Here is a 17,068-nt window from a genome sequence, read left to right on the forward strand (position 1 = left end):
TCCTGAACCTGGAGCACACAACGGTACCAGCGTGATGTCTCTGTGTCCCCAGTGTACAGCAGGGAGGGATCCACTATTTAATGAAGAATATACTCTGACAGACAACTTTTCTATTCATTGACTAGAATAAACAATTTATTGTTGAGCTTGGAGGTTTGACCTGTGCATCACCAGCCTACCTCTCCTTACTGTTGATAAAATAAGTGAAGACTCCCCGAAGCTGCGTTCAGTTTAAGAAATTATAATATTGCGTTCACTTAAGTACTGCCCTTGAAAAATAAGGTTTTTCACTGTTTTAGTCAAAGTTTTCTCACTGAATGGAGCATGAAAGAAAACTCTCACATCCTCGTCAGCCATAACGCTCCAAAAACATCGACAGCTGACAGCCTGGACTAATTCAGCCCTGGTTATATTAATAAGAGTAAGTGTGAGTTCGCCTAGGTAGTAGTTTTAGTAAGAGTGTGGCAGTGGATGTGGGGCAGTGTGTGTGTGTCTGTGTGTGTGTGTGTGTGGGGGGGGGGGCTGTGCCCTGGTAAAGCTTTATGCCTTGCAACGCCCCTGGCAGTGCTTAAGTGTAGGGGCTCAGACTTACCCCCATTTTCCACATACTCAAACTCAATTGCAATCTGTGCAAGGCGCACTCTGGGGCATTGTTTTTTGTTTTTTTTTATTTTTAATGTTTGCAATTCCACTATACTCTTTCTGGGTCTGGCGTGTCCCAGAAGCACCACTCCCCTCTGCTTGCTTGAGACACACGGGGTATATTTTTGGCACTGGCCAGTGCTAAACCACACCAATCCACACAGAGATGGTGTGAGGAGCTCAGAGTAGAGCACCTGCTTCTTTGCATTAAGAAGAATCAGTTGGGGTGTTTTTGATCAGGATGCCTCTTGGCTGCCATCCTGCAGTGGTTTTCAGGACATGTCCAACAGGAAGGAGACCTCAGGATAGACCCATAACCTGCTAGAGCGAATAAATATCCACTCTGGCCCATGAACACCTCAGAATCCACCAGGAAGAACTGATGTCTGGGGAGAGGGATGTCTGGGTTGATCTGCTGAGCCTGCTGCCACTACATCCTGGCCCTGGATAGACAGAAGAAAGCAATGTAATACATTTGCTGTCCTGCCTTGATTTAGTGCTTGCTTTTCCAAAAAATGTGCTGTAGCCTCCTCTGTTCCTCACTTCAAATAAAGTGAGAGCTGCTTTTGTGGGAGAGGCAGAATACACTTCATTCTCCACCCATGATTCAACCTGTGCATGAAAGTGCAACACAGCGTGCAGCACAGTGACGGCTTGATCTTTATCTTGTTTTCCTAACCGTGGAAAGCCAAATCATGACTGAAAATGAAACCTGATAAGTCATCTATTTAATAAATTAGTTGTTCCTATTCAGTACTTCCACCTTCTCTGCTTTTTTAAAACTTATATTTTGTAAGCGAAGCCACAACATGTACTAACGCATCTCAAAAAATTAGAATATCATGAAAAAGTTCAATATTTTTTGTCACTTGTTTCTGAAAGTGAAACCCATATATTATATAGACTCATTACACACAGAGTGAAATATTTCAAGCCTGAAGTCCACAGTCAACACAGCCATCTACTAGGACATTTTAGAGCACTTCATGCTTCCTTCTGCTGACAAGCTTGATGGAGATGCTGATTTCATTTTCCAGCAGGACTTGGCACCTGCCCACAATGCCAAAGGTACCAAAAGTTGGTTCAATGACCATGGTGTTACTGTGCTTGACTGGCCAGCAAACTGGCCTGACCTGAACCTCATAGAGAATCTATGGGATATTGTCAAGAGGAAGATGAGAGACACCAGACACAACAACGCACATGACCTGAAAGCCGCTATCAAAGCAACCTGGGCTTCCGTTACACCTGAACAGTGCCACAGGCTGATTGCCTCCATGCCACGCCGCGTTGATGCAGTAATTTATGCAAAAGGAGGTCCAACCAAGTATTGAAGGCATAGAAATGAACATACTTTTCAGAAGCCTGACATTTCTGTTGAAAATATCCTTTTTTTAATTTGATCTTTTGTAATATTCTGATTTTCTGAGACACTGAATTTTGAGTTTTCTTATCTGTAAGCCATAATCATCAACATTTCAAGAAATAAAGGCTTGAAATACTTCACTTTATGTGTAACAAGTCTATATAATATATGGGTTTCACTTTCAGAAACAGGTGACAAAAAATATTGAACTTTTTCATGATATTCTAATTTTTTGAGATGCACTACTATGTTAGTTAAAGGAAAACAATTCATTTTGTGATGCATGCAGCTATTTTCTGTCCTCCACTGGGTTTCAGTCACACATCAACCTGAATGTTTTTTACCGGTTTCCAGGGTTAAAAGTCAGCCTGGAGTTGAACAGATTTCCCTCTGAATCCTTACTTCCTTTTGGCCCAAGAGGCTAGGAATATGGATCAACCTACCTGGCAATTGCATAGATGCTTTGATTTTCAGAAGCATTAAAATATGTGCATTTAGCCTTTATTGTTCTGTTTTGTGCTTCATGGTTTGCATGTACTGATAATGTATCAAATACTTAGAGGGATATGTGTCACCAATACTGCTGTATTATTTATTACACAAAGAAACTATACTTCACACACTCTTCAAGCCCTAAACTATCAATGGCTGACTATGCAATAGAAAGAAGCAAGTATAGATAGATACCTGGCTTTCAGTTGTTTGACAGCTGTAGTGGAAGAAAAGAAATAGCTATCATTAAAAACTCCTTTCTTGTATCTTAATTCAAAATTTAACATTTTGAAAACAGGATTTTATTCTTTACCATTTCTTCAGTATATCTTCTAAACGTCGTTTATGAAGTGTAATGCTTACATTTACCAGCAGATGGCAGCAAACTTTTAACAAAGAGAGCCAGCTCCTACTGCTGTGTCTGAAGGTTCACAGATATTTATTTAATAATTTTGAGTTTTTTTTAGTCATTGGAAAGACAGAGGATTATAGTTATTTACTTTAGTATATCATTTTTAAAAATTATTCTTTTTTTTTTTTTTTTTACTTTTACAAGAAAAATCAGTTAATAAAAAGGAAAACAATGTGCAAAACTACAAATCATGCAAAGTGACTCCAAATGCTGTGCATCAGAACTCTAGTATATCATTGAATAAAAGGTGTCTGCCTTTATTTATTTAAATGTTTTCATTTAGCCTTAAAACTGATATCAATTTCAATCTGTTTATCTGCATTAACAAATCTGTTACTGCCAAAGCAGTGTGCAAAACTTTAAAAAGGTCAAAGATATCTGGTATCAATACATCACAGTTATTCCTAATTTTGATTATGTTTTGTGCATGCTTAATGTTGAAGTTGTACCAAGGGTATTTATCTAAAATGTAACTGTTTGGTCATTCTAGTATTAACTTGCTTAGTTGGTGCCAGTGGAGAGACGTCAGCTATGCCTAGGAGTAGACTTTAATGTTCATCAATACTATGGTTGGTATGGGTTGGAATTTGTTTTCTCAGAGGTATCATTTAATTTTATGAAATCGTTTACGTTAATACTCTGATGTTTGGTTACAAAACAGTCAAGATAGTCTGTCGGATATGAAGTAGACACCAAAACGGCTAGCGCTAACGCTAGCATGATTAAGAGGCTAGCTTTCTGAAAATACTTGTATTTAATACATTAAGTTAGAAAACTACGACACCTCAGGCCTTGTCGTTCAGCAAACCTCTAGGCTACGTAAAAATACCACGTTCATTATCAGCTAATACAGTTTGCTTGTTCTTTTAACATTTTCACAGAATATTGAACTAGCACAGCTTCTGCTAATGACTAATATTGGCAGTAACCCCTTTAAGGTTTGCTCATTGCTCTAGTTCTACTTTTGTGACAACACTTACAGAGATGTTTGGTGATGGAAAAGAAGCTTTATTATATTTATAATATTTATATATGCCATATACCAGGTAGGTCAATGCATTTTTCTGTATTTATTTTTGAATGTTAAGTAGCCTATTTTGGTTGTGACAAGTGCTGACAACTGATTTTCCCAAAATAAAGACCATTGCTTTAAAATTTGTTTCCTTAAATAATGGCATATAATAAAAAGTTTTACTCTACACACAGATGAAGAAGTAGTGGTCGGTGTCCAATGGAAAACCTGCCAAAATATTATTACTACTATTTCATTTGGTCATTTTTCTCAAGGTTGATTTTTTTTTTAAATAGTGAGTTATTTTTCTAAAGAAATAAGCTGTTATCTAAATATAGATTTTTAAATTAAAACAGACATGTAATCATGATGACTTTATTTCTCATCTCGTCATTCAGGTTGGGTTTTATGTCAGATATTAAGAAACTCTCTTTTAATAACAACATTGAACCTGAAATAATGACTGAATAGGCTACAAGGTTACTACAACTATTTGTATTTGTGTGCACACCTGAGCTAGGGATACAATGTGACAACTGATTCATTGAACTTTGGCCCTGTTCTGCAGGCAAGGTTTTTGACCCTGATTGGGGAGCTGATGAAGGAGCAGGCCTAGAGCCTACAGAGCCTACTGGAACTGAGAGTACTGCAGAGTCACACCTCCCCTGCTGGGCTGGTAGGGGGCTCTTTGCAGCCCACGAAACTCTCTCCCCACTCACGCACACTGCCCATTGCCCACTAAGCTGCACACACCTTTCACAAACTCTTGTTGCACTTACCTCCCTCTGGTCAAACGGTCAAACCCAGACGTGGGTTCTAATGAACTTTGGATGGCTCGGGTTATGTCTTTTTTGTGTAGCTGATTGCATTTAATCGTTGCTGGACTCTTAATATTGTAATCTGTATTGTTGGACTCTTGATATTACTGCATTTTCAATTGTTCATTGTTATGCTTTTGAATTTGAACTGAGCGCTTATTGTTTTCATTGAATGGCCATTCGTTTTGAATTGTGTACACTGTCTATATGTTTGTCATTTACTATTTCTTCCCATAATATATGGTACCAACCAAACACAAATACAGTCTCCTGCCACTCCCTCTTTGAGCCGAACTCTAGTCTTCTGGTCACTAGCCTATTACTGATTCATTACGGTGTTACACCATTGCATTGCTTTCTACAGGTCTACACCTACTACTCCATAGCTTTGTACCGTACTTCGTGACACAGTTGCTACATATTGGTAAAATAAATAAATACATAAATAAAGTAAAAGTTACATATTTGCTATTGCAGGGCTCCATTGTTTGTGTAGGGGCTGACAACAGAGTTTGCTTGGGGAACTCTATACTGTAGGTTAGTGTGTACATCCTTGTTACGGCCTCTTTAAGTTGAATCAAAATATCCAAGGCTTTAACAGTGGTGTCCAAACTATGGACCTGGGGCCCGTGGCCCATTTTAGATTATTCCTATTAAATTAAATATGGCCCTCAATAGAGAATGGAGCTTGTGCTACACTGTATTATTCCTTAGTTTCAGCCCAAGGCAATGCTACCATGCTAATACTGTAGACAAACATTTTGACAAGAAGGATTTATTGCTGTTTTTCACAACTGAATTGAGACGACATAATAAAAAGTAAAAATATTGGCAACCAAAAAATGAAAATAACTTGATTTATAACACCCTAATGGATTACAGCAGCAAATAGTAGCACCTCCCCAAAAACCTTAGAATGATTGGCTATTTTCCCTGTAAGCCATCAACTAGTCTTTTAAGCATACCCGATCACTGAGTATATCTTAACCAACATTAGATTAGTTTGACTATCTTTAATATCAAGGTGAGATATGTAAAGTGGCCCCACCATCCTTATATATTTCTGTATGTGGCCCCTAAAGGAAAAAGCTTGGACACCCCTGCTCTAACACAAGAGACCAACAACATATGAAAAAGTGACACTGCATAGGATTGGGGTTATTATAGTCAAAGATTTTTTGACAAACAATCCTGAATCAGTGTGATGTCTATCGCTATGTGCTACTTTACTGTCATGTGTAGTCGAAGCCAAACAACTGGCCAGTTTCACCTTAATGACAAAAAGCCAAAACCTCTCTGTTTTGACTTTAAGTTTTATTTAATCTCAGTAACAAGTGGGTAATTAATTTATTTGTATAGAGTTTTCACAGACAGCAGTCACAAAGTGCTCCACACATGCATAATATAGCTACAGAGAATAAAAGGTGATGATTTTAAAATCACCGCATGGCCACGACAGTCATAACGACAGAATAGCAACAAATAGGAGCATAAACAATTAAAAACACATTTCACACAGTTTAAACAGTTCATATGACATGAAAGAAAAGCCTGTGAGCAGGTGAGCCAGAAGGCAAAGATGGATGCTTTTAAAAATGTAGTACTACTTCCCTCAAAATAGATGTGTTGCTGATTTAAAAATGTACTCTAAAAATTACATGTACACCGAAAAGCCACTCAATTACACCGCGTTCCACATTATTATGCAAATGATATTTTTCTCTGATTTTCCTAAATATTAATGCAAATGACAGTCAGAATATTTTTCAAGTCATCAGCCATTAGAGCATAATTCAAATGTTTTTGAACAAACTTCATAATGACAAAAATTATTTTTTTTAAATAAAAACCTCAAAATGCACTGTTCCACATTATTAAGCACAACAGCTTTTTAAAACATTTTATAGGTTGTAAAGAACTGAAAATGGTCATTTGTAGAAATTGCAGCATGGGGGGTCATATTTACTGAAATCAAAGCTATTTCAATCAAAAACATCTTAACAGGACAAGTTCCATGTTAACATAGGAGCCCTTCTTTGATATCACCTTCACTATTCTTGCATCCATTGAACTTGTGAGTCTTTGGAGAGTTTCTGCTAGAATTTTTTTTGCAGGATGTCAGAATATCCTCCCAGAGCTGCTGTTTTGATGTGAACTGCCTCCCACCCTCATAGATCTTTAGCTTGAGGATGCTCCAAAGGTTCTCAGTAGGGTTGAGGTCAGGGGAGGATGGGGGCCACACCATGAGTTTCTCTCCTTTTATGCCCATAGCAGCCAATGACACAGAGGTATTCTTTGCAGCATGAGATGGAGCATTGTCATGCGTGTAGAAAATTTTGCTACAGAAGGCACGATTCTCTTTTTGTACCATGGAAGGAAGTGGTCAGTCAGAAACTCTATATACTTTGCTGAGGTCATTTTCACACCTTCAGGGACCCTAAAGGGGCCTATCAGCTCTCTCCTCATGATTCCGGCCCAAACATGACTCCTCCCCCTCCTTGTTGATGTCCCAGCCTCATTGGGACATGGTGGCCATCCACCAACCATCCACTACTCCTCCATCTGGACCATCCAGGGTTGCACGGCACTCATCAGTCAACAAGACTGTTTGAAAATGAGTCTTCATGTATTTCTGGGCCCACTGCAACCATTTCTGCTTGTGAGCACTGGTTAGGGGTGGCTGAATAGTAGGTTTATACATGACTGCAAGCCTCTGGAGGATCCTACACCTTGAGGTTGGTGGGACTCCAGAGGCACCAGCAGCTTCAAATACTTGTTTGCTGCTTTGTAATGGCATTTTAGCATCTGCTCTCTTAATCTGATGTATTTGTCTGGCAGAAACCTTCCTCATTACGTCTTTATCTGCACAAACCCGTCTGTGCTCTGAATCAGCCACAAATTTCTTCACAGTACGATGATCATACTTAATTTTTCCTGAAATATCGAATGTTTTCATTCCTTGTCCAAGGCATTACACTATTTGACACTTCAGCAGCAGAGAGATCCTTTTTCTTTCCCATATTGCTGAAACCTGTGGCCTGCTCAAGAATGTGGAACATGTGGAAAAGTGCATTTTGAGGTTTTTATTTAAAAAAAAAAAAAATCATTATGAAGTTTGTTCAAAAACATTTGAATTATACTCTAACTGTTGATGACTTGAAAAATATTCTGACTGTCATTTGCATTGATATTTAGAAAATCAGAGAAAAACGTTGTTTGCACAATAATGTGGAACGCGGTGTATAGTAATTTGAGAAAATGTCATTAGTGACAGATGTGTTGGTTTTGCTTCACATTAAGTACCATTCCATAATTAGAAACTTTATCAATATCAAGATAATGACAGCTTTTATCACAATAATGACGCTTCTTTAATGAGTATTTTAAAATAATGCTTTGGTGTCTAAAAATATCTCAGTATCAAAACTATGAGTCAGTATCTCTTAATCAGAGAGCTTCAACTTTCCCTCCAATATGACAAAAAGGTTAGTTTAAAAATTGTTTATGATTCGTGTTCACCCTGTATCTCAAATCTGTGACTTATATTCAAATATAACAGTTATCTCTCTAACAATGTTACAGAAGTGTCTCTGGTTCAAAAAAGTAAACTTTCCTCAAATAAAGATTAAGTTAAGAGATATTTACACACAACTTTGAAAAACTTACTCTACTTTTTATCAAAAGGCATGGATGATTTTAGACCATTTTAGGGGCACTGTAGCACCCTTAGATTTTCATCGTGGCACCCCTTAAAGTAACAGGGGTACTGCCCAACCAGATTTTAAGATCTGACCGGTTAGCTGTAGATGACATGTTATTACCGGTTATTATCCTGAATTTAACGTTGAAATAATACTACTAGTATCAGACTTATATGCTATATATGATATGTGCCATATATCATGACTTAAAAAGACGACACCCCTACAGTTGGTTTAATCCAAAAGACACGCGCGGAGGAGCTGTAGCTAGCTGTGCACAAATAGAGCGGTTAGTTGCAGAAGTCATTGAAACATTTATAACTCATTAAACGCATAAACATGAACTATTACACGCTGAATGTCTGCCTTCTCTACCAGCCATTTTGACCTCTCTTCCCTCGTTGAGGTGGTTAAGCGCTCCGACTCACTAGCTAACGTTAGTTACCTTTTTATAATTTAACATCCGGTTTTATCACGCAGGTAAATATGATGATCTGTGGGAGGCAGGTAAACATGCCAGATCAGTGTTACTTTACCCTGCTCAATCAAAGAGCCTAATTGTTGAAAAATACCTTTGCATGAGCCACAATCTAAATGGTGGAGAGTGGCAAAAACGGATTGAAGTAGCAATAAAAATAAGTTAACGATGGCAAAAATGGTCATAAGCCAGCAAAAATGGATGAAAAGGGGCGAAAATGGGGGGAAAAAGTGGGAAAAGAGTCAGAACGTAGCAAAAAATGAGTAAGAAGATACAAGAAATGAGTTAAAGGTGTCAAAAATGGTCATAAATGGGCAAAAACAAGGCAAATACAAAATGAAAAGTGACTAAGATGGGCAAAAAGCAGTCAAGGGTGGAAAAAATGGGCAAAAAGTAGGAAAAAGTGGTATTAAATGACAAGGGGTAGCTTAGATAGGTCAAAAGTGGTAAAGAATGGTTAAAAGAGTCAAAAGTTTTCCTTTTTCAAGGTTTTTTTTTTTTTTTTGGAAATGATATTTAAAATTAAGACATAAAATAGCCACAAATAATCATAAAAGAGCCACACGTTAAGTATCGCTGTGCCAGACAATGATGATGGCAATATGATAGTGATGGTATGCTGAATTGAAAAAGAACATACTCCTTTAAAATGTAGAAATGTTGTTGGGTGAAACCCACATTGCTTAGTTTTATTGTTGTGAATTTAATAAATGATGCACGTAGGAGACTATAGCCTACTTTTGGACCCCTTTTCATGTTCTGAAATTGTGTTCCCGTAATATCTGGACCCTACAAAACATGGTTCAATGCAATTTTTAATTGACCTTTCTCAAGTTGTGAAAATGTGCTGCTGCAACAACCCCAGAGACTTTACGGTAATTTGCACATATATGGGGGCGCTGTGGGCTGGATCCTTTTATTTGCAATCGGAAACGACTTTAAACCGAAGCTATAAAACGAAAGTTTAGTAAATGAATTACAGAGCCGTGAATAAACCACTTTATAAGTAATGTACTGTAGAGTTGTTTGAGGTAAAGTTGTCGCATAGTTGTTCCTCTAAGCTTTGTGGTGAACTTCCCGTGTGTATGGGACTGTAACACACTGCCCCACTTCGCTCTCTCTCTCTCTCTCTCTCTCCCTCTCTCTCTCTCTCTGCAGACCTCTGCCTCTCCGTCAGTGTGTGAGAGGAGCAGCTTCGGCTCGGCTCGGCTCTCTGCTCGCAATGGCGCTGCGGGCTGCCCACCTCCTCTCCGCGGCTTTGTTAGTGCTCTGCAGCGGACCACAGCTCGTTTTCAGCTGTCCGAGTCGCTGTTTATGTTTCCGAACCACCGTGAGATGTATGCATCTAAACCTGGAAACCGTACCAGCAGTTTCTCCTCAGACTACCATCCTGTGAGTAACTTTTTCCTTCAATCTAACGGGAACTCAGCCTGCAGGCTCACTGCACGGGAATGCGATGAATGCTCCAGAGCCTGTGCAGCCCTTTTCCACATTTCAGGCCTCTAGCGCACTGTCTGCTATCATTTGACTTAATAAAGCCCGGAGTTAGGACGTTTTTGCACCTTAAATAACCCGAGTGAGTTAGAGTTTAAACAAAGATTCGTGTATATGGTTGTTGTTGTGGTAGTACAGCAGTTATTGCAATCCATGAGGAAGTTTTCACAAAGTTCTGACACCTGCCAGTGAGTTCAGCTGTTGTCTGTAGAGGTTAATGAAAAGGGTTTTTAGGGTCACACAGCTGGTGAAGTCAGCCTCAAGCAATGTAGAGGGTGAATGTGGAGAAGAAGTCTCTGTATGAGAGGAATGCCTGCAAGTGTTAACATCTCTAGCTTAGCATACAAGATATTTTAGCACTAAATCAATAAATCAGGCAAAGTTTGACTAGCCTATATCGTGTATGAGGAGAACAGAGTCTTCTGCTGATTTAATGGGTACTTTCTTTGCCATGTTTTGGTTAAGAGGACTGTCCCTTGTACTCTCTTAGTTATTTCCATGCTAACTAGTTCTGAGTTTTTTTTTTTTCTTTGAAGCATCCTTGAAGTCCTTTACATTTCCATATCATATCCTGTTTCCAGATATCTGGAAAAGCAGTTATCCTAGCTTGACAGTCCCAACTGTATTCTCCTAACTGGCCTGGCTCCGAAATCTATCCCGGTTTTGATCTTGTTCTTTGTATAATTTTTCAATGGGTCATAAAAAGTTATTTATACTCCACACAGTATCCTGATTTTTGACAATCTGTGTGCAGAGGCTTCTTGATTTGTCCACTTTTGGTCCTAGTACTCTGTACCAACAAAGATTCTTCAGGCAGGATGTGCAGGCTTCTAGAAACTTTTTACTTAAAGACTTCTCTAAGGGCTGGAGCTGGGCAATGAATCGTGTTTTATTCTGTGTTGGCTTCCAAAATCATCAAAACAAGATCGTCACAAACACTGAAAAATTTAGTTTAATGATTTTTGGTTTATCTATAAATAATTTTTTTTTCACATATTTTCCTTTATTGCATGTTTTTCAAAGTGTCCACAATGTTAAAATGGTTTAAAATTTGATAAATGCACACAATGCAGGTTGATTCAGTTAGTTATCTTTTTTATAGGTTGTTTGTAGTCACATGATATTGATGATGCGCAAATGCCAGATGGGGGTACAGGAAGTGGATAACAGCCATAAGGAATGAATAAAAGCAGAGGAAAGTTAGTACATTAATACTCTTACTACCTCCACCAAGGAGGTTATGTGATCGGCGGGGTTTGTTTGTTAGTTAGTTTGTTTGTTAGCAACATAACTCAAAAAGTTATGGATGGATTTTGATAAAATTTTCAGGAAATGTCAGAAATTGAACAACTGATTAGATTTTGGGAGTGATCCGGATCACCATCTGGATCCAGGAATTTTTTAAAGGATTTTGTACTATTGGGATATAGGGCTAATGGCAAAGCTTGCGCTCTCTGAGTGCTTTTTTAGTTGTATCTGTACGCTGCAAGTTATCATCAAGAGTATGATCCCTACACTTTCAAAAAAAATTTTTTTTCGACTTGGGTAGTGTGGGACTCTGCTTTGTTCAAACTTTAGACAGATGCTCGTCATCCGTACCTTCTGCCTTTTTTCTGTTAATTTTTCAAACTTTTTTTCCCTGGTTGTGCCACTGCTTTTAGGTTATAAAAGTAGCTCAATAATTTTTCTTTTTTATAATTTGAGTCGCTGGCAGTCATAAGCAGCACCAAACTTCGGTGTTTTGATTGCTTTTCTCCTCGTGAATTTAATTCCTGCCCCCATCAGGAGTTCTCTGCTAAGACTTGACGTGTTCTGCAAAGAACTTATAATCGTGATCTCAGTATTAGTAATAATAACTGTTGGTATGATTTTTGTCACATTCAAACAGCCCTACTGTGAACCTTAACTCGCTGTCATGTGAACATCTAAAACAGGTATATCGTTCTGTGGTGATACAGAACATAGTTAACCTCGTAAAGCAGACGGATACCCTCATTTCCGTGTCTCTCACTGGCGAATCCATCTCGCAAAGCTCCCATTTGAACAATTTGGGCACTGTTAGAAAGTGACAGGACCAATCAGCGACGAGGGGCAGTACTTTTGGGCGCGGCAGAGTCATGACGTGGTTATCAGACTTGATGACATTTCTTCATTAAAGGAAACAAAGAACAGCATTGAGTTGTTTTCTTTACAAAAATGACAAAAGTCGTGTACTGACATGTCTACAGTCGCCATGGTTCAGGTTACTTGTCCACTAGAATGTCTGAAAATTTGGTATGGGATACATGAGATTTGTAATTCTACTCAACTGACGCTCTGGCATAATCTTTTCCACCAATTCCACATTGTATTATTTATCAGGGTGTGTGGGTCACTGTTTGATAAAATCATGTTGCTATCAGCAATCAAAATTGGAAAAGAGCAATTACAAGCTAAAGGAAAAAATAATTCCTATGGATAAGAAACAGTGAGAGTCCTAACAAAGATCCTTGTGGTACTCCCCATTTTATGCTAAGAGTGCTAGAAGCACAACCATCAGATACTACAACTGTTCTTTTTCACTCATAGAATTGTTAAAGACACAAGTGTGTCACCTTAAAAACTTTGGTGTTGTAATTTAGCAAACAGAATTTTAATGATGGACACAATCCATCTGGCATTTCAGGATAGAACATGGTGGCTTTGATGGTAAAATCAAGACAGCTGCACACAGATGTTTAGAAACCTGGTTTCTAGAGGACACTTGAGGAACTGCAGTTATTGCACTTATGCACTGGCTTCAATTTACAACGCTGTGTATCGCTGCTTGGTAAATAATACATGGTCAAACAGCAGTAGTATCAAGGTGATCAGAAGTAATCAGAAGATAGTTAACCACCTGTGTACATCCCCATGGTTAGTCATGCTGCACACCAGACATGCTGCTCCTCAGCAGGATCTACACATGATGGGGTTGTGAGCCAAAACATTTCCTGTCTTTTTGTTACATTTGAAGCTGCAGATATGGCTTTTTTGAATATGCATTAAACTTAATTAAAATGGTCTTTGGTGATTATCTGCAGACATCACTCCCTTTTTTATAGCACAACTGTGTTGAACACTTGATTGTGATTGGCCAGTTTCACATTGCAGTTGTCTGCTAACCGTCAATAGATGAGCCCCATTAAGAAGAAAACGCCATAACTAAGAAAAGTAGACAGTTGTGAGGAATGTGGCGCTTATCACAGACTCTGGAGGACAAACTGTTATCAAATCACTTGCAGAAAAGGCTCTAGTTGATTTGATGTTGGTCTGTTTCCTGTGGTAAAAGAGAAACAGCCATAAAAACAGACACCCTGGCAGAGAAATCTGTGAAACTAAAGATGGCACATCGAAATAGCACATAAAAGAATGTGCTATGGGATACATCGGTGTTTTAAGATTGCCCATTTGAAAAGACAATGCCAACAGAATCTGATGTTAGGAGGTAGTAAAATCAGTCAGTTTCCTCAGATCTTTGTGTGACTTCATCATCAGTGGAAATGTTCAGTTTCATATGAGTAATAAAAGTTAAATTTATATCTCTTTTTTATTAATGTAAGTGGAAAATTAACCATTGCTAGGAAGACAGCACTGCACTGTAGTAATACTCACTGCAAAAGCGGTCTTGCCCTCAACGATAATTGAGTCATTTTAAAGAGAGTAAATGTAGATACCAGTGGACCAGATGTTTGGAGGAAGAAATGAATATTTTTCTAAATCATTTAAGTACTGTACACAGGCAAGTTGGAAAGCAGTACTCAATTACATAAAACTTTTTTTTATATTTATTGTGTTTGTTCCAGACTTTTGCAGTTGGTTCATTGCACGCGCTCATATTGAGAAATAAATGAAATCAAGAGTAACTCTGTCGTCTTAACGCATGTCAGTGCACTCGATGTGACCCAGGTTCTTTAGCTATCTGTGTCTTTAGAAGTGTTCCTGCTGCACAGGTTGAACTCCATGTTTGACTTTCCTGCTGAGATGAAAGGAAGGAAATACTTCTTACTTGACGAGCACTTGTGAATGTGTCCTGCTTGTCAGGAGTCACACAACCAAACAATTTCCTTTTCATGTAGCTCACTGCACTTTCTCACAGCCACAATGAGAGAACACAGAGCTCCAGATCTGTCCAATCTCCCAAATATGCAGCACCCTTTGTCTGTAATTGGTCGCCGCGGTCTTGTTGTGCATTTCAGTCCATAATGCATGCACCTATAAATAGCTCCATTCAGCCTGTAAGCAAAGGGGACAAAGGGGCAACTCAACCGGCCTGGACCACAGCTACACACTCAGAATTAGTCTCTAAATTCCGGGTCAGCCTGAAGGGAGCCCATGGTGCACCCCTGCTCGGATACTCTACAAGGACATGAAAGTCCAGGCTTCACCGCAGCAATGAAGCCTTGTGTAGGTTCTCTGTGGGTTGTATCTAAATGTATTTGAGGGCTGATCAGAGCCGGAGACCATTCTGTGTTTTCCCACATGCTTTCATGCTGGTGAGCTTTGAAGCTGCAGACACTTGTCGCTTTCCCCCCTTACTCGACTGTCGTGTCAGGACATGAACACAGCTCCTTCCCTCATCCTGCTGAATAAAACACTCAGCACATCCCTGCTCCAGACTATAGTAGGGCTGGGACTAAATATCATACCTCTATAAACATTTAACATCTCCATTTTTCCTGTAAAGAAATAACAAACAGTTTTCACAATACCAAAATGATAAACTTTGAAATTATTCTAGCCAACCTGTTTGATATGACGAGTAGTTTTTGATTGCATGCAGGAGTTGCCTGCAATATTTCATAATTAAAAAAACAATAAATGATCACTTATTAAATGTTTAAGACTTCTGTATTTGTTGCTTTGGTATCAAACAGGTTTAAATATCATTTATATTTACCACTAATAAAAATGAATGAATGAAATAAAATGAAAATTCTTCATCTCAGCTAAACAGTTCAAGTAGATTATCTTGTGGTTAACAGTCATATTCCTGCCAGTGAGTCTAACTGCAAACAATATTTCTACTCAGCATTAGACCTAGCATCACCCAACAAAAAATCATGCATCATACACTCACCAACGGCCAAATGGAGTCAGACGTAACATATTTAAAATAACAAACTATCGGTATAAGCAGTATAGTCTTCTTACCTTATTTTTTCTTTGAAAATAAATATATATTAAGAAATAAATATATCTTGCCTAGCCCTAGTTCATAGATGGAGATTTCCTGTACACAGATCTTAAGCCCACCACGCACTGTTGATAGGAATGTCTTAATGTAAGGAGGAGTTTTGCCCTTGCAGTTTGTGGTCTGCTTGCCGTGGCTGATCAAATTAAGCCTCATAACATGGGAGCTAAGAGCACTGAATCATGTCTTTCAACAGAGTTTGTAGAGGAGTGCACAGCCTCTAATTTAAAGCTTTAATGTAGCAGCAGAGGCTCTTAGGGTTCAAACTGTTCCTCTACATCCTGAGAGCTTTGCAGGATTAGGTAACAGTAGGTGAGGACTTTTTTGTATGTAGATACTTGACCTGCAGCTATGTGCTGCATAGGAAGGTGCTGCATTCCTTCTTCCATCCAGCAGCGTGCCAACTGAAGGAATTTAAAACAATAATAACAAAAGCGTGTGCAATGATCTGCCTTATAAGCGTCTGTACAGACAGTAATACCAGCTGGAGAGTTAAACAACTTTTATGTTATGATCTTTGCATTTTATTTCCTCTAGTTTGTGTAATTTCTCTGGCTCTGAATCAATTGCAAACGTCCCCATATCAGTAGTTTTAAGCATATTTTTTTCATTGTAAATTCCTTTTTTACCCGTAGCCGACCTGAGCACAGCAAACCCTGCTGCTTTTTCTACCTGTCCAACTTTCCTGGTACACTGTTTCTGCAGGCATGTGTTGCCCATTAGCTGTGCTGTTAGCATTAGCAGCATTAGCTCTCAGCATTGATGGTCTTTACATGGCGATGTCTGACATACTTGTGTACTACCTGCACAGTCTATGGAGCTATGAGGCATTCAGCCCATCCTGTTTTCACAAAAAGTTGAAGATTCGTCATGGATTGTACAAATTCTGGTAATAAGGAAGACTAACTGCACTTCGCCTATATGCTAAGTCTTGTAAATAAAAGTAAGACCTTTTTGGAATGATTTCATATACCTCCAAAAGGAGTTACAATAACCAGAACTTCAGCAAACAGTTGTTGACCATTACTTTAAGGATCTGTCAGACAATTCTGAACAGTCAATAATTCAAGCAGAAATAAATGTTAATTTTGTTTGAGGTTTTTCCTCTGTGTGTTCATATTATTATATTCTGCGGTTTTTAAGAACACATATTATGCAAAATACACTTTTTCAGGCTTGTCTAGCAAACGTGCCCCTGGCCTGTCAACAATCCCCAAAGAATCAGAAAATCTCCCCTCTCCACCTTTCAGAACATTTGTGCTGAAACAAGCCATTCTCAGATTTTCCCCGCATGATGTCATGGGGGGTTAGCCCTGCCCCCAGGATTGGTTGGAAGAAAAGTTCTGCCCTCCTCTCCTGATCCTCCCCTCAGCTGGGAGCTGAGGGGAGGATCCATTTAAATCCATTTAAATCCATTTAGCCACATCCATTTCCTGAGAGG

General features: G+C 38.8%; 1 protein-coding gene across 2 annotated transcripts in view; it reads left to right on the plus strand.

The window, feature by feature from the left end:
* Window positions 1-10,116: 10,116 nt before the first annotated feature.
* LOC121526329 (peroxidasin) overlaps window positions 10,117-17,068 on the plus strand; it is a 133,870-nt gene continuing 126,918 nt past the window's right edge. For both annotated transcript variants that reach the window (XM_041812871.1, XM_041812872.1), the window contains exon 1: window positions 10,117-10,313. In XM_041812871.1, coding sequence (XP_041668805.1) covers window positions 10,144-10,313 — 170 coding nt within the window. In that variant the 5' untranslated portion in view covers window positions 10,117-10,143. The remainder of the gene's footprint in view (window positions 10,314-17,068) is intronic.

The sequence above is a fragment of the Cheilinus undulatus genome, linkage group 18 (assembly GCF_018320785.1).
Source record: "Cheilinus undulatus linkage group 18, ASM1832078v1, whole genome shotgun sequence".
Classification (NCBI taxonomy): domain Eukaryota; kingdom Metazoa; phylum Chordata; class Actinopteri; order Labriformes; family Labridae; genus Cheilinus; species Cheilinus undulatus.